Below are 22,318 nucleotides of genomic sequence, written 5' to 3' on the forward strand. Positions count from 1 at the left end.
CAGAAGAGCTGGAAGCTGTTGTGGTTAGAGCACATGTCAGGAAATGTTTTAGACCAGCGATCTGCCAACAAGGGTATGTAATTGGTAGCAACCTAGACTGTGGTTGCACAATATTTTTCTTGGCCAGTGGAAGAAATGGAAATGCTGGTGATGATGGCTCTTGATTCCTCGTGCAACTAAACAGTGTTATGCTATGCACCCTCATCTGGCATACACAGAACAGATCTTGGGGACAATTTCAGTTGTTTATAAGCAGAGCTGGGCAAAGCAAAAGAGAGAAAACACAGTATGCATTTTGTTTTCCCCATTTTCTGTTTTATAGTTGCCTCCTAAGAGTTTATTTGTTCCCTGTTCACAGGTTTTTATCACATAATTTATTTTGTTCTTGAGTGCAATTGACACAGTAATTTCTGATTTAAGAATCAGCACCTTGGTTTTGCAACATTTCTGACATGTCCTGGTAAATATTCTTACTCTGGGATTTTTATTTGTAATCTCATTTGCTACAATGTTTGCAAAGCAAACATGAAGAGGGCACAAAACCAAAGTACACCTGTCCCAGGTGAATTACTATTACGTGTAAATGCCCAGCTCTACTTACATGGCACAGCTGGGAAATGACAGTGGTATGAAACTAAAGTGGCATCAGTGACTGCAGTCCAAAACTGTAAACAGTTACACAAGCATAAAACATAAAACATCAAGCAGCATTACAGCATGAAGAAAACCAAAAAGGTGCAACTTCAGGTCTGTTAATGTCAAAGGGAAAACACTCCTTTCTACCAAGAGCTCTGAAGCCTTGGTACAACAAAGATACGTTAGGAGATGGCAGATGGCGATTTTTTTTTTTTAACATTTAATTTCAAGCAAACTGAACCATTCAAGGCCCTTTCATCCAGATGGCCTTTTACCACATGCAAGTAAGATATGTCAATACCTCACCACTTCTACCAGGTGTCAGATACTAACAGAGACTGCATCGCCTTAGTCCAAGGTGCTGCCAAGACATGCTGGTTGCCATATAGGCAGCTTGAGGTTTCTAAGCAAGAGATGATACCATAATGAAAGGATTTACATGGACAACAGGACCAGCAAAAAGTATTGAGAGAAGGGTGATTGTAAAATGCTAAAATGAAAATCACTTTATCATATAATTAAATATCTGATACTTTTTAATGTCATCTCCCTCATACTACCACTAAAGAAGAACATAAATATGTGTTAAGTCTTTTAATGACTATCTTTAGGTGGTGACTCTACATTCATATATCTATACACATAACATATTGAAAGAAAATCACCTACTAGCTGGTCTGCAGCTTTATGGTTGGTTCCTAGACACGAACAAATGGAAATGTATAATGTATTTTTCTTTTTCTTTTCCCTTCTCCTACCACAGAATTATTAATACTGAATAGGAGGAAAACACAGGAGCATGAAAAGTGAGGACAATCACTCTAACTCTACGCAATGCAAGGGATTAGGATAGTGCTTTGTAAAGTCTGAATATACAACAAAACCTAACAGCAACCTCAACTGTCCTTTCTTGTTTTGATTATTTATCCTGTATGTACAGCTGTAGCTCATTTGCAATACAGAATTTATCATGCAAAAGCCTCCTGATTACCCAGTTTTACTTACCATTTTCACTGTTGTAATTTCAGTTAATTTTAAAACTTAAAACAGACATAAGCAATGTTCATATCAATGATGAAATTAAAATCTCCAGTTTTAACTATCTGTATTCTGATCACAAACATAATCAGAACACATATTTTTGTCTATATCCAGAGCGACTCACTGCTAGAGATATGAATCAGAAAAAAATCTGCTTAAATTCAAACTACTTATAAAGAAACTAATTCAGCTGTTGGAAGAATTAGGCCTGGGTCTTTTAAAACACTGACATTCATGTAATTGTAAATGCTTACTGAAGTGCAGAAAGTACAAGTAGGCTTTTGTGTGCCATCTTACATCAACCCCATCAACCCATTCTCAGTAAAGTTAATCCAAACAAGAACAATTATTTCTTCTGGACTACAGTTTACCCCCTGTGTTGCTTGGAAATATTTAAATTCTGTGTGAGGGAATGCTGATTTCAGTTGGTTTTATTTCTTACTGATGACTCTTAAAGCAGTATTTGCTCTGGCTTTAAAAAGAGATGGTTGGGTCATGGAAGTAGTGGAGAAGGATTCTTGAATATCAGACAGCAGAGAGAAGAGGGTTCAATATTACAGCAGAGGAGGGTGCAATCATCAGCAGGATGTCCTGTTTTCAGCCACATTAATTCCTCAGTGAGTATGTAGGAGCAGTAGCTGTACATCTTCCTGACTGCCTCAATCACTCTGCTAAGCCAGCAGCTCTCACAGTAGTTATTTTGCTTGGGAGAGTTGGAAACTTTTAGAAAGAGTAATTTTACTTGTTTTCCTACCAAAATATATTTAAGTGTCTGTTAAACAATGTCCAAGCCAGCAGACTGCTTACCCAGGGGTTTTGGCACTGGATGGCAGGCTGTATTTCATCAAGGAGTTTCCTGTAAGCATAGGACAGAAAGACAGGAAGTTGGAAGTTTTGTCAAGCTCATTGGGAATTACAGATACTAAAGACTACATAAAATATGTATTCCTCCAGGTTTGAAACATAAAGGAGGAATGCAACACCTGCAGTATAAGATTCTGTAGTTCAAAGTTAGGCTCCCCAATTTCAAAACCAAGCTTTAGCAGTTACTGCCCAACCCCTAGTCTCAGTTGTAACAATGCTGCAGATTATTCATAGAAAAATACTTTTTTAAACTAGTGAATGAAACACTGTGTATAATTTCTACAGTGCAACAGTAATTCAAATTAGGATAGCAGGAGGCTTTTAGACTGTGAAAGACGTCTTAGTTTACTTGTTTGGGTTTTCAGTGCTGTGCTAGCCCAAACTACCTTTGCTGTAAATGGCACAAGAACTGATCGCTCGCTGCTGTGCCAGGAGGGAGATGCCGCGGGAGCTCAGCGCCATCTGCTGCACAAAGAGCCACACCCGGGACACACCCGGAGCAGCGTCACACATACAGCTCCGGGGCTGTAAAAAAACCCCCACTTGTAGAGCCTTGCAAGAGCTCACATCACTGTCAGACAGGACAGCCATGCAGATGGAAAGACTAGATCATGTTTCAGTCACTCATTTTTCAAGTAGCAGTCAGCCCCACGCGGTTGTCTTTGATGAGAACAGAAAAAAAAAAAAAATTAAAAAATCGGTGCTTTGCTATCTTGATGCATGAAGGGATTTTAGAACAAAGACCATACAATTCTTAAACCCTGAGAAATTCAGTCTTTGGGTACTACCTTGAGGTTGTTTCAAACTGCAGCAAAGACCAGGTCAGAAAAACTAATATAAAAACAGCCTTAAAAAGATCCTCCACCTCCATGTAAATTGTCCTTCATAAAGTTGTCTCAAATTAAAATGAGGGGGGGGAAAAGTATTTCACATAATTTTTACAACAGAAGGCAGTAGCAATCATGCTAGATATATACATATTTCAGTATGTAGTCTGAGATATTTGTTAGAGTTTTTGACTCTGAATAAACCCAAATAATGATTGTTTCAGGACTGCTACAGCTATTTTCTTTGCTACAAGAATTCAACACATAGTTGTGACCTGAGAGGTTTTGATATTCAACAGATTTCTGACACGACCAAATTGCAAGAGGACAAGCAGTACAATTGATTTCAATCCTTCCCTGGCTTTGTGTCACTCTTTAAATTTTACATTTGGCAGTTTGCAACTATCTAATATGCAGATGTGCTCTTAAAAATTCCTGGGTTTGATCTTGGCTGTTTCCTGTGTGACATTAAGCATGCAATTACAACCAGGCATGCAGCTTAGCAGTTTCTGTCCTGAGTGGTGACTTCCATGAAAATTACAAAGTTTAGAACAAAGTCTTTAAAGGTAGGACTTTTGTTACCTGCACATCATCACCCACACCTTAAACAGAACTCACACTTTATCTGATTGTAGACATGTAGTTCCCTGCACAACATCTAAAACCGTGAAATCCAGTTAATGAACCTTACCCTTGCATCAATGAGAAAGCATGTGTGTACAGTTGTGATTTTAACCAGACTGTTTAACACAGCTTGTTCCTTTACTTAAACTCTACGATCATCACAACAACAGTATGAGTATCTACTTACCTTCCACAGTCAGTTCCACTGTCACCTGACGAACTCCACCATCATTTGCAGCCTCACAGGTGTATTTGCCACCATCACCCTCCTGCACACCTTTGATGACCAAGCTGAACACCCCCCGGATACTGCGGTCCACCACATAGTGGTCTCCCTCTGGAACTGGATGCCCATTTCTGTACCATGTGATCTGTGGCTCAGGGTAGCCTCTGACCTGGAAAGATGTGAGAGAGAGTGGAGAAAGAAGGTAAACTTAACAGATGATGATATCAGGAAGAAATGCTGGACATTAGGCAATGCAGTGGAAAGTTCTTGACACAGGAGCTGTTAAAGACATATGCTTCACAAGCCAAATGGCAGAAGATAATGAAATGAAAAAAGCTCTTGGATAAGCCAAACTTAAAATCATAAGACTAGTCGGGCAGATAGATACTTACGCAGAAAAATTTCCAACTAGAATTGTTTCTCTGCAAAAACACAGTGACAGTGCCAATGAAGAATCCTGACACCTGGGTCCCCACTGCTCAGAAACTCAAAAAATACAGCAGTAATGCCACTACACCTCTACTTATGCAAGAGTGCAAGGATGTTGGATCAAATATTTCTAGCACGTTTGCCAAGGATTGGGCTCATAATATAAATCTGTATGCAGTCATCCAGTTTTCAAATGTGCTGAGATATAGTAGCTCCTGACAATATACAAGCAAAAAATGCAGACACATACCAAATTCTGTCTTGATCTTTGAAAGCAGAAAATAAGGAGCTGCAATCTGAGAAAGCATTATTTAGGGTCATTCTCATGTTATGGCGGGAGGGGACTACAGGCACCTACATACAGTCACACAAACAGCTAAACTTAAAGAGCTTTGTGGTCTACCCAAAAGAAGAATTTTCAACAAAGTGAACCAGTTCTGTTCTCATTAGATAACAACCATATTGGTAAACTCCTGCCTGCTATGGTATTAAGGACACCTTCAGATTTATAGGCAGATTCTTGGCTGGTGTAACTGAGAACTGAGTTATTGATTTGCAATTGAGTTATTGAAACTTGATAAGGATCTGTGACTTTCTTTTGCAAAAAAAATGGGAAAAGCAGACATACACCAGTTTCCACCAAGTGAAAAACTACTCAGGCAAAGGTTCTTCCTCTGCTTTGTGAGAAATGCAATCCTCTTTGAGGGTCACTTTAGAATGTGTTAATTGTTAGCACGCTTGCCTAGTCATCATAACAACTCCTGATTGCAGTACTTCTTTCCTATCACCCCTCTGATATGTCAGTTCTCCATCTTCTGACTCTTTGATCCTCTGCCTACAAGTCATGAAGTACCTGAGTGGATCAAGATGAGCTGGAATGAGTAATAGTCATGGCTGTGTTTGCTCACTGGGAAAGAGGCAATGATGCATTCTGAACTACATATCAAATTTTGGCAACCGAGCAGGAAGTCCCTTCAGCCTCCAGGTGGGCAAAATATTAATGATCTGTCTTGATGTGAAGAAGGCTCTTGGTTGTGGCTTGGGCAAATTCCTCCCAGCATTCTCCTCTCAGTTGCCAATCCTCATTTCAGCTCTGCTTTCTCTGACTACACTTTCCAAATTACAATCTTTAGCCAACCAACCTTACCCTTACTTAGGTTCTCTTCTTTAAAAAAAATCTCATTTTTAATCCAGCCCCACCTCATTCCAGATGGGTTTCTCATCTGCTGAAGCTTAACCTACAGTTGTCAAAAATTTTTCTCTTTCCTTTAACTCTTTGGTTATCAGTTCAGACAAATTAATTTTGCCAGTGATGTGGTTACCCCTTCTCCCTGGCACTGCTTATTCAATATTAAGGACATTAACATTTGCCAAGAGCTGAATATGCTGAATAAGCTGGAGAAACTTTCCACTTCTGGCATAACTTCTCAAGTTCTTTCTGAGTCTATCTTTAACTAAGCTAAAACCATGTAACCTGAAGTACAAATTGTGGGATCCTGCACGATGGGGAGCTGATTCCTGTTTAAAAATGCCACAGCATTTTTCTAAAGCTCTTTGTGGCTATGTCTTTTTCCAGTGCTTTCTGAAAAGCAGCAGCTCCTGCTGATCCCACACCCCTTACTCTACTCAAGCATAGTGATTTATGCTTACTCAGAATGCAGGCTGCAAGGAATATCTTAGCTCATTTCATTTTCAGAAAAAGGGAGCTGTGAAGCGTCAATACGAGATTGATACAATATTGTAACTCCTGGTAGTTGATTATGTGCTCACTGTCACAGAAAGTGACTTGTTCCACATAACTGGCTTTTCCTGTTAAGTTATCAATGCCCTCCTACCCATTTTTTCATTCCAGATTAAGAAACCAAGAGAGATTAAGTGATTTACCCAAAGCCAGAGAGTATAATAGAATGGAGTTACTACCTCTCATTTTTGCTTCACTGGATATTCAGCTTTACTTGAAATATTTGAGGCAAAATGGTTTTCAAACTGATGTATCAAATCATACAGTACAGTAAAATAAAAGAGTAGCATTTCAACTGATGTGAAGACAGAGCAACCTTTTCAGTGGTTCTGTCTTCACATCACAACCTCTTTACTAGCATTAGACTAGTCACATCTGTTTACAGCTGCTGAGATTCTGGCCTGCGAATGAAAATCATCAATTACATGTCACCTTATGTATTTACGGCTTTTCTCAGTTCATAATAATTTCTTCTGGTGATTTCATTGAAGTGTTCAACCCAACATCAAAGGTCCCAAGCATTAACCTTCCATCACTTCTACCACAGTATAACTGAGGTCAAAACAATAGGAAATACCTTTCTTCCTTTTCTATTTTGTTTTACAATATTCTTAAGTCCCCCTTGGACCACAAAAGGCCATTGTTAGCTGACCCCTCAAGCTCTGGTAGACCATTATATATGTACTTCCAGTATCACATGGCTGAGGCTACGTTAAGTATTTTTCCATTTCTTCTCTCTCTCTTTATTTTATACTTGCTCTGTCTGTATTATTGTGTTAATCGACACCTCTACACTGAGGAAATGCCACACCAAAAACTACAAATACAGACAGTCACCCTTCCATTTCCTTTCAAAAGGTTGAGTAATTTCCTCCCCAAACTCTGATGGTTTTTTTCTTTCATTTTTTGTCAAAAATGAAATGATGGGAAAGCAGAAGTTTACAGAATTGCTCTGTTGCAAGGATTTATTTCAGGTTTGTGTTTGGAATGTGTTTCAAACTGAGCCAGCCCTCTCTGAAATACATGGTCTTGCCATAAAAGTGTCAGGGACCCTTAAACAAATCACTGGTTACCAGGTTTTGATCCTCATGGATCAATTCCAGAACTGCAGCAGGTTTTATATTCCTCCAAACCTTTCCAGAGCTCACTAAAAACATCTGCCTTGAATAAATCCACAGCAAAGAGAAATTTATCTGCTTATTTAATGCCCAGCAGCAGCATGCTATAACCTTTATTTACAACTTGGCCTGTGTGAGTATTGCCAGTCCCAGTGAGGCTGCAGCTTCTCTTTACCTGCTCTACAACAACAACAAGTGGAATATTGACAGCAAGCAGCAAATAACCATTGTATTAGCACAGACACGAGTTTTGAGCTTTTTTCTGGATCCATCAATTTCATAGAACCTTCCTGGAAAAGTCTGCTAAGGTAAAACAGTTCTGCCCCAACCATCAGCAGCAAGTGGAAAGAGCTGAGAGAGAACCTCTTGCATGAGAAACTCCCAGAGTTCAGGTTCTGCATCTGGGTCTATGAGAATACTATTGAAAAGGGATGGTGCTGGGTTCCCAAAGAAAAGAAATGAGGGCAAAAAAAATACAACAAATGCATGGAAGCTGTACACTAAAGGACAGTATTATTAGGAAAAGTGCCCCTAAAAACTATTCCCCACTGTCACAAACTGAAAGGCATTCAATGACCACCAACACCAAATACATTCAGTGATCCTTTTTCTTGTTCAAAAGCACAGGAAATATTTTCTAAAACTTGGTGTCTGTCTATGTTCCATAAAAGAGCTGTTTATATCCCTATTTCAAAAAAAACATAGGTTTGCTTACTTGAACACAGTTGCAGTAGCAGTTTAAGGCAATGGGATGCACCCTTTTGGCTCATGCTTTTAACTTCAAAGGCAGCCTGCATTATAATAACTGCTGCTGGCTCGAGGGAGGTCAACAATGAACACAAACCCACAGCACCCAAAAAGAATCAGCCGTAAGTGACAATAAACTGAAGTTTCGGTGTGAAACACTGATGAGGTATGTACTATTACTGAAGATTGTTCAGTTTGACAATAACACCTAGGGACTATTAGAAATGATGGCAAGCATTACATGACATATTCCAGCACTTCATCCATTATACTGGCTGAGGTGTTCAGTGCTTGATGTTAACGACTAGATAAATGTCCCATTTTGCTGTTTAAGGTCACACAAGCAATGAGATCAGGAAGAAAACAGCTATCAAAAGGATTTATTGGCTTGCAAAATCTCCCCAGATTACATCATACATAGACAGGCACATCAAAAGTCGTACTAAGACTGGCAATGTTACAACTGTTTAGAAGTTGCTATTCAAAACAACTCCCCTCATGGAGATGATTTCATGCCCTGAAATATGAACTCACTAATGACTAGAATTCTTCTCAGGAGACAATCCTTCTCCCATGAAATCAGAATTTTAAAACATCCAGATTCTGTCAGCACACAGCATTCAGTTGTGCTGCTATTTCTGTAGACTACCTTTGCCTTAATTCCCCAAAGTCCAGAATTAAGACCTATGAGTGTATAGTTTTCAATCATTGAATGAAAGAATCAGTTGTATTTGGATGGTTCAATCCATCTAAAGAAAATTGATTACAAATTTACCTTTGAAAGACAGAAATATTATCAATTCACATGCATGTAGTGTAGCTGGCACATTTATACTTAGACTGTAGTGTTTGGAAGCAGCAAAACGACATGAAAACAAAGTTTGGATGACCTGGGTAACAAGGCATAAAAGAAGAATGGCAGTATGAGAAATGTTTTCTAATGCCTATAGATACCTGCAATGCAGAAGAGAATAAACTATTTCCCACATCCACAGTGGACTGGGCAAGCAATAAACTTCCAAGAGAAATTGGCCAGTGGGTTGGTAGATGATGTCTGTCAGCAATCACCTCCTTTAAGAGAACAGCAAGTGTTTTGCTTATTTGGCTGCCTGCCTATCTTAACATTAAGGAATGCCTGAAACCAAGGAAAGCTTTAGAAGGCTTTGTAACCTATTCTCTGTTCCATGTCCTTCTTCAAGAGGAAACCAGTAATTTCTGGGACCTACATCTCAGAAAATTCCACAGAGATCAGAAGCTTCAAAGGAATAAAATTAGGATAGCCTCAGCAAGAGTTGTCAGATGTTACCACTGAGCTCCCAAATGTGTGCTTTGGGCAGATCATTAGAAGTCACCAGAAGGAGACATCAAGGGAGAAGTGGTAAAACACTCAGAATATCTGACAAACTCTGACCTTTATTCTACTGCCTGCAAACCTGGCAGAGAAAATACTCATTACTAGCAGGGAGTAAACTGCTTGTACTTCTTGCAAAACTTAGAGCAATGAGCCATCAGATTGTACCAAGAATGCATCAGAAGAAATGCCGCTAAGTAGCATGACAACTTTTGTAAGTTTAATTCTAATCAAAGTAAAGATACAGGGAAAAATTCATGTATAGCACACTTGAAATGTGGTAGAGACTGTATAGTGTTGCCTCTTCTTCCATCATCTAGGGATCAGCAAAAATAGAATACTATTCCCTTTACATTAGATGGGCTCATCTGAAGATCATACAGCTGAAAGTTCTCAAGCAGCCCCAAGAGATTCAATCCAAACAGTAACAGCTGTTCTGTGGATGTGGCTCATCCTAGGTCCTACAAATAAGGAGGTGTTTCCCATAGTCATCAGAGGGTCAGTGCCCTCTATTTTACTTGAATCAAGAGCCAACACGTTTTGGCCCTGGACCTTTATCAAAAAACTTGGGAATGAAGCATTTGAGAGCAAACTGAGCAGAGGATGCTACACCATAACATATACTATGTCCATGTAGACAGAGCTGTGCTCTCAAACTACAGAAAAAAGCCACTTCTTGTTTTAATATTTCATACTGCTGTGAACTCTTAATTTCAGTCTTATGAAAGAAGTTCTATAAAACTGTTGAGACTACAACATCAACATTGTAACTGCAGCACACCTAATAGGTGCTATATTTTGATTTAAATTTAACTTTTATTGTTAGTGCAGGTGGAAAACAGTTCTGGCCAGTGCAGCTCCTTTTAAGTCTTGTAACAAAGCTTCTGTTAGGCTCAAGCTGCAGTTTGCTTTAACAAATGAACAGCAGATGTTCTTGATAAAGGAAAGTGGACATGATACATTGTTAAGCTCCTTCTGAGACTTTAAACACACAGAAACCATATCTCAAGAATAGTTTATCCCTTTTAAAAGCTTGCTTCTAAAACAGAGAACTTGCCTGGCAAGGTTAAACATGAAAATGTTAAATATTTGGAGACTTAGCTATGACCTTGCAAACAAAGTGAAAAACCTTCCTCTTCTACAGAGCAGCCTAGAATCTACAGTTGTGTCATTAAAGCAAAACTGGAATATAGAGTAGAAGCAAACATGCTCACTTCAAAGCATTACCTACTGTATGTACAAGAAAAAATAATGGTCTTTCTGTAAACCCTGCGTGTGTTTAATTTTTCTACTTTGCACTCATCAGTGCAAAATGGCATTTGATACTTTATAGTCTGGGCACCAAACACAAGATCCTTCTGCAGATGGCACCCCACAAATTTTAGTTTTGACTTGTGGAAGTAGTTTTGCGTAAGCTGCTTATTCTGTATCATACTATTCAGCCCCTTTTTGCAGATTGCAAAGGTGTTGAACACTCCACATACTACCACAGGTCTTTAGGGGAATCAGTTTTTATGGTGTTCAGCAGGGAAGAATTTATGACCTATCCATGGAAGACCTATCCATGGAAGACATGGTCTGCTAACTGAAAAGCAGACAGCAGCTGTACATAATTTCTTCTTCAATCTTCTACATATAATTTTTTTTTTTTGTAAAATTCAGTGTCAAGAGTTCCCAGAGGAGCATGGGGGAACAGAGTATTGGTTTTGTTCTCAGTCACCAGGGTAGTATAGCTGTTTGAAAAAGGAGTTGCTTTCCCAGGTACCATAACCTCAGTAAGTCCATTTGTCTTATATTTTTTTCTGAAGGATTCAGGTGGAATTTCAGAGTAGCATTGGGTGTCAAGCTGCCTTGAGTACCTAAGTTCAAGCACCAGTTCAAACTTATGCAGCTCTTAAGAGAATGTTTAAGCCCTATTTATGTCTTTTGGAATTAATCATATGTACAGGTGCTTTTCCTAAATTAGATTTTTATTTCATTTAAAGAATAAGTTTAACTGTATTGTTTTTAAAGTAACATTGTTATAGACGTCTTTAGACAGCCACAAAATAACCTGAAATATCACTCAGCTGAAACAGAGAACACTGCCAAGAAGGACTCTACCCTTTCCTGTGCAGAGGACAGGAAGGGAACACATTGTATAGAGAATCACATGTCTGTGGAGCTGGGATGTCAATCAGCAACTGAATCAGGGGCTGTAAACCTCTGTTACACTAATGGGGGCATTTTCACACAGCTGTTGCTGCCTCAGACTGGCAGAGTTTTTCTGATGCAGCTTTCATAAATCATTTTACCAGAAGCCACATCTGCCTTTTTACTCTCCCCACACTGTAGCCAGCTGACCTGTAGGCATTAGGCATGTGACAAGAGTTTTGTGCAAACCACCCATGGAGCTCACCTGGGCCTTTTTTTCCATAAGTTTTCTGAACTTAATATGGCATTATAAGTAGATTGAATTTCTGTCCATCTTTAGATTTTTTTAATATATTTATATTTAGTCATTGTCTGATTTTTGCCATTTTTAAAAATTTCTAGTTCAACAGTTCAGGATTAATATTTAAAGACATGCTGAGTTCAAGAGAAAGTTTGTGGGCTCACCTTTTCCTTCTAATGCTTTCTCTCAAAACTAAAATTGCTGTGATCTTGCTAGGAGAAACACACACATGCACTCAAAAGTAGCTGTTTAGGTTGTGGGAAAAGTGCTTACTCTGCGTGTGCTTTCAATAGAGCTCCACTTAACTGCAGTTGTTGCCATTCCTACTGAGAGGTCTGAACAAATTCAATGTTGTGTTTTCCATTAAACCTATGGGTGTGCAAGAGTCTCCCAAGCAGACAAACCTCCTATTTATTTGCCTATCCCAACAAACCAGCTTTGAGTCAAGGCTCTGAAGACCCAGTTCTGGCATTGTGAAAGTGATGCTCTTAAATCCAACAGCAGGTGCATAGATAGCTGTGATATTTGCACCTATTGCACATCTTAACTTTATCTTCCAAAACCAGAAGTTATTTATCTCCCAAAAGGATAGCTTCATGTCTAGGATACCAGATGGGAGTCATCTTGCACAGGACAATAAATCTCACCATGACTTGTTACTCCCTATAAATGTCAAGGGGGTAACAATGATTTTTATCTCTGCAGTTTTAGCTAGAAATTCCACCAGAGAAGGATCCAACTCTACTCTGGCCTGTGTATGTGTTAAATCCTGCAGAATAACACTAGTACTCCAGTTGAATTAGGCTGTTTAAATGGTACCATGAAATGAGCAGAAATCAATACCATTTGTGGTAGTTCTTTAATCTGTATTTCCAAGATTTTATCATAATTTTCCTTCCAGTGCCTGGGCTTTTAGCATAACTTTGTACTGAAATATTCATATTTGCCTCCCTGCCGAGAGACAAACTGCTGAGTTATTTTTTTATAAAGGAACACCAGAATTTATGTAGACAAAAATAATAAAGCTTAAGTAAATTGAACTCTCGAGTATATTGAATCTTGAGTATAGCTTAAGTATATTGAACTCTCTTCCAGAGAGTTCGCAGAACAGAAAAAGTCTTTATTCACTGTTTGCTGGTATGGGAGGGCGAGGTAAATGAGTTAGATTTCAGATACAAGTTAGATTTCATACTACCATGTGTGTGCAGGTACTTTTACAAACCTTTTACAAAACAGTGTGCATTGCACTAATATTCTAAGCCTTGCAAAAACAATTTTTTTTTTTTTTTGCAAAGCAAAAATACATGCACCATCACTAGAAGCTTGCTTATGTATTATGGGAGGTACTGAAAGAATGGCAAACTCTCAAGCCACACAGTTATGATTTGACTCTACTATGCAGCTGGAGGAAAATTACCATTCTCATTCAACGTGAGTTGAGAGAGCACAGAGTTGGATGAAGTAAGCTGAATGTGCCATTGCCAAAAGACAAATAATCATGAGAAGAATTATTTAACTTGTCAGTCTTTGCCTCTCTTTTTTCTTTGAGCTACATGTGCAGATTGTTGTCATCTTTAAATGAAAAGCTGCACTTGGAATGCAGTAAGACTTTTAATTAGTGTTTTAGTAAGCTCAGCTGTTGTATTTATAGCAAATAGTATATTCTATAGAGTAACATTTACCATATTATTTTGAAAATAAGCAGAAAAGCAAGGAGAATGCAGAGAAAGATAAAATAACTTATTTTTCCATTTTGCCTCATTCTTCAAATGAAGTACAAAGGTCTCCATCTAAGTAATAAAAACAATGCAAAGCTGATTTTGAATTTGTACCAGTTTTAGCTACGGCATTTTCAAAAGACAAAGAATGCTTCGTTGTGTACGTTTGCAGGTTTACAACAATGCACTGATTTACAGAGAATAAATCTATCTTCACCATCAAAAAGCCTAGAATTTTATTTTTTTAAAAGGAAAATTTCCAAGTTTCCACTCTGTCCATTCCTAAAACTCTAAAAAAGAAAGGCGTAAGAGCTTAGATCATCTCCAGAATCTCACTGCAACATATTCTTAATGTGGGACAGCTAGCCTAGAAGCCAGGATACTAACTTGGGAGTCAACAAACATGATTTAATTTCTAACCTATAGCCTGGTTGTGTAAGGTTTCCTAGAAGAATAAAGTCAGCATATTTAGGCAGGTAATTCAAAAGCCCTTGAACTGGACTACTCACCCCAGGGACAACCAGTCAGTGGAATGCCTTGATTTTCTGGCTCCAAGCAGTGCAAAGAGCTTTGACGTGTAACCTCTGAGAGCAATAGGAGTAGCAGTGTCTCCCTCATACATGCACTAGCCCAACACATCAGCATCTCTCTTCTTCCAAAGCTTATTTCTCCAGCATGAGGAGAAAACAGATACATGTGTTCACATGGGATGCTGAATTATGAACTGGGATGACTTTTGGCTTAAGAACCATGATGAAGGCAGGTTTGTCCCCAGATACTGAACAATGAAGTCTAGAAGCTTGAGTAGAAAAATGGATGCTGTTTCAGGCCCCTGCTGGAGATTCAGTAACCTCCAGTAACAAGATAATGTCTTACAGACTGAACACTAAAAACTGAACTAGAAACCTATAGAAGAACAATCTGGCCTTGCCTACTTTTACTCCTGAGTGCATCCTCTTTTGGGCTCCTGGTTTGTTGTTTGCCATGTCTGGGTGCACCAGAGGACCCAGTGAGAGCACATGGCAGTGCCTGCTGGGAGCAGAGCCTGTGGGATTGTGGCCAGCTGGTGATGGCACAGCCCATGCAAGGCTCCCCCTCGGCTCCTGGCTCGTGCTCCTTTGGGGAGCAGCCAGCCCTTGCTGCTCCCTGTCAGACAGATGGGCTTCTCCCCTTCATGAATGGCTTGAATTCACAGCAATGTAATTTTCTGTTCAGCATGCACTTAGATACTGGGGAGTCCAAATTTTACATGGAAAAATATTATGTTGTCTGGTTTTGCCCAGTAGGTTTCCAAATTTTATACAGCATCCATGAGTGAACAGAGCCAAGTAACATGTCAAAAGCACAAATTTTTAGCTTTGGAGTCTAGGTGCTAGAGTGAGTGTGGATTGAGCAAAACCACAATGAGTAATGATGTGTTTTGATTATAAACCTTCTCCACATGTGGTCTTCTGCAAAGATTCTGAATGCATCATGCTTGCTGTCTCTTAATGACTGCTCTCTTTTCCCACCAGGGCAAAGCAGAATTATATCAAAAAGTGTGACCTGGCATCATTTGGTGCAAACTCTCTGTGACACATTTACAGACAGCCAAACACATCCTTTGCTATTTTATGAGGGGTTCTCATTTCTACATATGGCACTGAAACCTTTCCTGACCTTTCTGGTTTCATCAGCCAGATGCAGGCAAGAGGCTTGAAGTTCAAACCTTGTTTATGATGGCAGAAAGCAAATATATTACTAGTTAGCCAAATGCACATCTTATTATAAGCACTCTGTCCTACCTTTAGGGTGAGCTAGAAAAATAAAATTTAAAGCTTTCCTGTTAAAGACATATTTCTGGAAGAAAAAAATATCAACTAAAATATTACCCCCCCCCCTCATTTTCATACCTCTCACACCACTATAGGCTATTGCAGCACAAGGAAAAGAAAGTCAACCACCCTCAGTTCTGTTACAGTTACTAGACATTTTTTTAATTTTAAACCCAATATGGCTGTGATAAGAGTCAAATGCACAATTCCCAAAAAAATCAAGTTTAAAATATCATAACGCTAAGTTGCAGTCATGTTTCATATGCTACTAAGAACGTTTATTTAAATAAGAAAGCACAATGCTACATGATGAGTTTTATTGCCAGTGGAATGAACCACAACAAAGACTTATGCACTGACCCAGAGGAGCAAAGGAGACTAGTCTGGAAAAGATGATGATATTTTTCAAATTAAAAACAGAACTGAAGAACTTAATAAGACATTGTTGAAATCTGAGAGATTCATGATTAACCATCATGGGACAGAAAACCCAAGAAGAATTATAACGACTGGTTCTACTCTGACCTACACGGATTCAAGCTCTGGGCATATCTTTGTTCAGCTATTTAGGATATGCTGATCAGCTGGTTTTCTCTTTGGAAACAGCTAGATTTTCTTCCATTCATTTTTCAGATACTTCTATATTATCAACCCTAAACAGTGCACTTTATGATTTGTCATGGCATTTAGTCCATCATTATTTTTGTAAAAGACTGAACCTCTTTTACACTACAATGTGAATCCTTTATATCTCCTTTTCCTCAGCAAATTTGTCAATACATAATTTAGTATTTTTTTTTACTGATTTCTGCTTAATGACTGTAGAAAAATAGCAAGTCCAGAATTTCCTGCTAATTAAGTAAATTTTCTCAAAATCAAACTTAGGGACATCCATATGGATAAATTCTTAAATAGACACTCTTTTCCTCTTTAGCTGACACAAAGCCATGTTTCACAACAATACATTACAGTAGTGGGTGATCACAACAAAGATACCTACAATAAACTTGTCAGTGTCAACAGTTTGTTGGTTCACCCAAAGCAAACTGGGGACACGTAGATGCAATTAAATCACACTGATTTTTATTGTCAGCTTTGTCATGTAATTTTAATTGCTTCCACCTCAAAATCCAAAATAATTAGAAACACATTAAAGAAAAAGTAAAGAAAGAAAGAAAGTGGTGACAAAAAGCAGAACAAACATATGGTCTGGCTTCAGCTAAAACAACACTGGTTTGGGTAGATACTACACAAAATAATACAAGACTCTCTTTAATTCCATATGTACATAAGTTGTAGTGTTTTAAAAAACTTCTATTGTGATTACCTCACACTTATTAGATTGTTTTTGATATTCCTTTAATTACAGCAGTTCTTACCACAAGAACCAAAAATAGGCAGCCAATCTTTCTGGCACTGGTGTGGAGCAGAACTCCTGTCCCTGGCTCTAGATAAGCAATTAAGGTGGGAAAGGAGACAGAAGGCAAATAGAACAATAAATGTGATAGGGGCAAATAGCAGATTTCTTCCATAATTTGGAGGTGGGTGGGTTACTGAACACAGGCTCAATTATAGAAAAGAATAAAACAAACCCTGAGAAAAGATAACTCAGAACAGGGATATGTATGTTCAGTGTTCCCCAGTCATGGCCTCTTTCCTGCGTAGAACTTTTTTCTGGGTGGAATTTGAGGATATTCAGCATTGTCTAGGATTTCTGAACATCTGGCAGATTGAAAAAAAAACTCTGCAAAAGGTCTGACCAAACTTTGCTGCCAAACATCCAGAAATATTGGCTGTTGCCTCAGCGCATGCACAGATCAGTTGCATGGGACAGAGTGCATGAAGTCCAGCACTTTTGAGCATCATCACATGCTCTGCACACAGACTGCACAAGGAATGCTTAAATACTTCTACCAGAAAAATCCTGAATATAATTATGATGGCTGCAGGTGACAGGCAGACAGGCATGAAAGGAAATTTATGAGAGACAGAAGTGGAACTCACAGACCACCAGTCCTGTCTAAATCCTAGAAATTTCTTGAGCAGCAAACTTGAACACCAACATTTTTTTCTAAAGGATGTATCATTTGCAAGGCAGAAAAAATGGCTGTCAACACACGGGTGCTTGTGTCGGTTGATGAAAGAAAGTGTGTTTGAATAATTCTGAGTGTAGATGACACTGTGAGGGGAAGAAATTTTGACTGAATCCCACCTTAACCACTTCCCAGCAGAGCATCCACTTCCACTCTGTCCTTGTGTAAAGCTGACACTGTTTCTATATGCTAATATAGGGTTATACAGTAAAATAAACCCAAATAAAATGGTGCATGCGCTACTCGTGAGAACGTGTATGTAGTAAGTGAATATAATAGGAGGTCAATTACACCAAGGAAGAAGACACACCAGTAGAAAATCCAAATACAAAACAATGTGCAATAAGCTGTTCAGTCACCCAATTTGTGGGGTTTTTTGTGTTAGTGTTTTTTGGGTTTTTTTTCAGCTTTCTATACCTCAATGTCTGTCTGATACAAAATGTCTCAGTAATTTCTTAATGCACCACATTTTTCCCAAGAATGCTCCAGTGGTATGTGAAAAGGAAGATCAAATAAAATCTGCAGTCATGTTGAGAACTTTTTCAATTCTTTTCTCCTCAAAACATACCCCAGTGTTTCATATCAGGTTTCTGGGAGTATCACAGATCAGCACAAGTTCTCTCACAGCATTCACTTCCATCAGACAACTGTCTCCCATGAAAACATAGGTCTTTCCTGGATTTCTTCCTTATGTCACTCAGAACAGGCAGCCCTCCAGAAAGTGCAGATCCAAAGCCACTGGCAGCTTCATGCAATTAGCTGCCCAGTACATTTTGTAACAGCAAACATCTCACGCCAACAGCAAAGCATGTTGTGCCATGTCATCATCCTGTGTCATTACGTGGGCTTCTCTCAGATCCTTCCAACTGAAATCCAGGCATGTGATGTCATTAAGGCATATTTCTGGAGTGCCTGCTGACTGAGGGTTGGAAATGGCACACACACTGCTGCCTTGCGTCCAAATCTAAGGGAAGATCCCACAGGTTTTGCCATGCATAGCTCATGCTATGCATGTAAAACATGCCACAGTAAAACCGAGGCTAAAAATTAATTTTTCCATTAGCAGGTAGTCTAAAGAATTTAGAAGTGCTGTAGGAGAATTTGCCTTTAACACATTCTTCATTCTTGTAATGCTTTCCTATTCTTTACCTCTTAACATACTGCATGAATAAATTTCCTCTTATCCCAGAATAGATGGCAGAAAGCAACTCAAATTGATGCACATCATTGGACTTAATTGATTCAAACAGATGCAACAGCAGGGTGGTAGAAGGACAACAGAAAGCACATTAAAAGGGGAAAGATTTGGCACTGACCTGGCTTGCCTTAAAATGTACCATCCACCTCCCTTACCTGGAGGGTGATGGAAAGGGAAGGGCAGAACAGTAACTATTCAATGGGAACTAAATTGAATTAAGTACCAAAACACCTACCCAAACTATGAGTTACATGTAGTCTAGCTCCCTGAAAAGTCTGTCCTGACCCCTAGACAATGAGTTTGTGGTCTGTAGAATGACATTTCACTGTTCCTCTCAAGTGGGGTTGTAGCACAAGTATTTTTTTAGGCTCATAAAATAAATGACCATAAATATTACCCTCAAAAATTATACGTGTACCAACAAACTTAACCCTAACAAAGGTTAAGTGCCTGCTGCAATCAAATGCATGGGTTAACATCCAGTGTTCAATATGACAGAAAGAAGTAGCTTAAAACAAAGCCTGATAACATGTTGGCCTGCTCTCCTTTTCCAGGAGTGTCTTAAAGGCTCTGACAGATGAGCTAAAATGTCTTAACACAAGGCAAGAGATTACTGCCCTGAGCTGTTCACCTCATACATGATGTGCAATTGAAGAACAGCACTTCAATCAAATCCCAACAAGTTCAGAACATAAAACACAATTTCACAATTATCTGGGATGGCTTTCCTAAAAACCATCTCAGCAATTTATTGATGAACAACTGACATATCCATCCAGCAGATATTTGCGGAGTATCTAGTGAAGATAACCGTGCCTTTGCCTTACTAAGTGTTTCCACTCCATGCTCCAAGCCAAAATCATGCTCATACTCATGAAAGATGATGATTTGACTTTCTCTGCTGAGGTGCCACTGGAAAACTGAGATCTGCAGTCAGATATAAATAAACTTCCTGAGATTTTAGAAAGAAAATCAGGGTGGTAGTTGAAGGAACAGGAAAATAAAAAAATCCCATTAAAGGAAGCACCAGTTTCTTTCTACCTCTAATTTCCTATATTTATGGGCTATTTCTTAATTTTTGCTCTCTCTTTGATCTCAAGTTGCCATTTCACACAACTTATCTAGTAATGCTGTTGGAAAGAAAACCAACAAGTTTAGTGCTGGGGCCCTCTCTTCCTTATTCACTTAATGAGAATACAGGATCATCACAATATCAGATTTGTATCCTCTCTTGGATTCTAAAAATGTTTGTTCTTTCTGATAAGATCAATTCCACTGCAAAAAAACTCTTTGAAGAAAAGCTCCTGTCTAGCCATTTTAAAAACTTTTTATTTTTCTTTAGCCTGAGTCTGGTTTAATATTTATACTGCAACAACATATCATAACATCTGTAGCCTATTTTCCAGGATAGAAAAACCTAAGTATGTTGAGTAGCTTCTATTACTAAATCTTAATAAATTGTTTTTGTTAAGATTGTCCTTCTGAACCTGTTTTTCTGAACAGGTCAACTGTCCTTCTGAACCTCTGAAACATTAAAGTGGCAGAAGAAGAAACACTGTATTAACCAGCTGAAGATGGAGCCAAATGATAAAAGCTCTGCAGGCTACTGCAGCTGTTAAGCACCAGTACCTTTCAAACTGAACTGTTGTGTTCTCCTTCACTTTGCCCATGTAACTCGACTAAGAGCACAAACAAAATACTAATGCTGTCACCCCCATTTTAAGGATTGAAAATTAAAGGTTTTCACGATGTTCATATGCCAAATTGCCAGAAGAGATATTTAGATTTTTCATCAAGTAAGTCTAACCCAGGACTTCAATCAAAGTTTTGTTCCTTGAAGGAAATTAAACTTGACAGTTTAATTACTATTGAATTAGTGTATTTTTTCCAAGCTACTTTAAAAAAAACCCCTCAGACTTTACCTTTCTAGTCTTCAAAGTGGCTTTTAAAAAGGGGCTAGGTATTCCTGGAAAATTAACACTTTAAAACCAGATATAAAAAACCATGCAAAGCAGTGATGGCACTCTAGCTTGTAGGTCATTATATTTTACAGTTGTTTCCATTTGACTTAATAATAAAAACTCTGCAGAGTGCAATAAAAACTGGATATATCCCACTTGAGCTTTTAATTAGGAAACATGAGAACTATAAAACCAAATCCTAGCACATGCTTCAACTTTGATTTCACTGAACGGTTATTGCAGTGCAGTCTGGAAGAACCAGTTGGAATTAGAACAGCATTGTATACAGGTGTCACATGGAGAAAGTAGAAACACCTTGCCATTTTCCTACTGTGTTTGCAACAAGGTGGAATAAGGAGGGGAAGAGAAAAAGGATACAAAGAGTAAGAACAGAAGTGCTCATTGGGACTGGCCAACATCATGCACACAAAGGGTTTCTGACTGGTGCCTTAAAATCATCTAAAAGTAAGCAATTTTTTTTTTAAATTGCAGAAGGTTTGGTAAAAAAATGTTCTTTGATTTAAACATTTTAATTGAAAATTGCTTTCCATGAAAAATGCCAACTTTTCTTCAAAAAGTCAAATCTAAGAACTGCTTCTGAGTTTTGCTTTAGCACTGCATAATTAATAAACTCCAAAACCTGTTTTCCTACAAAGTTCCTGTTGAAAAATCCCAGTTCCTGGCCTGCTCTTACATAAACAAATGATAAATATCAGATGCCCTCTGCCGGCCCTGTGTTTAAGTTAGAGTTTCAGAAGTTATGAATTTCCCAAATTCCTTCTAGCCCTTGCTTTTGTTACAGTACAGTTGCAGTTTCCTGCCTCCGTCAGACAAGTCCCACCACTTCAAAGATTACAACTGCGGTCAGTCTGATGGCGCAGCTGTCAGCATGCAATCAGAGCGTGACGAGAACCAAAGGAAGCTCAAAGGACTGGGAGGGAAAGCTAACAGCTCCAGGAAAAAGAAGGGGGATAAGGGAGGAGAAAAGAAGATAGCTAGAACGAGGATGAGTACATACCAGGATTGACACATGGAAGAAATATGGATGCCAGGAAGCACAATTCAATGTCCCAAATGTGAGGGGAAGGGGAGAACCGGGGTCACACACCACACCTCACAGCCTTTTCAAACCCTTCAAATTAACAAGTTTTCCTGAACAAATCAATGTTTCCTCTGAAAATGCTCTTCTTTCTTTCAGTTTAGGAACATGTATGGCAGGTGGTGCAGATACAGAACTGTCACTACACTCATTACAGATTCCTACCTTGACTGCTATGAAGGGCATGCTGCAGCAGGGTTATACTTGTGCCACACACAACACTTCATGAACAGGCAGATATTTGGGATGCAGGGATGTGAATGTGCAGTAGGAGAACATCAATTGCAGTAGGAGAACATGCTGACTAGAGACAGCCCTTGAAGCAGTTTCTCATGGATAATAACCTCAGTGCTCAGCATGCTCAACAAGGTTATACTTTGCAATACTCAGGTTTTGC

At 38.8% G+C, this 22,318-nt stretch overlaps 1 protein-coding gene across 2 annotated transcripts in view; it reads right to left on the reverse strand.

Annotated features, from left to right (window-relative positions):
• The window catches only part of MYLK (myosin light chain kinase), a 193,562-nt gene that overhangs the window by 115,105 nt on the left and 56,139 nt on the right, over positions 1 to 22,318 (reverse strand). For both annotated transcript variants that reach the window (XM_085066961.1, XM_085066964.1), the window contains 2 exons: positions 4,180 to 4,387; positions 2,485 to 2,533 (listed from right to left, as the gene is read on the reverse strand). In XM_085066961.1, coding sequence (XP_084923087.1) covers positions 2,485 to 2,533; positions 4,180 to 4,387 — 257 coding nt within the window. The remainder of the gene's footprint in view (positions 1 to 2,484; positions 2,534 to 4,179; positions 4,388 to 22,318) is intronic.

The sequence above is a fragment of the Lichenostomus cassidix genome, chromosome 7 (genome assembly GCF_008360975.1).
Source record: "Lichenostomus cassidix isolate B80296 chromosome 7, HeHo_3.0, whole genome shotgun sequence".
In the NCBI taxonomy this organism is placed as follows: domain Eukaryota; kingdom Metazoa; phylum Chordata; class Aves; order Passeriformes; family Meliphagidae; genus Lichenostomus; species Lichenostomus cassidix.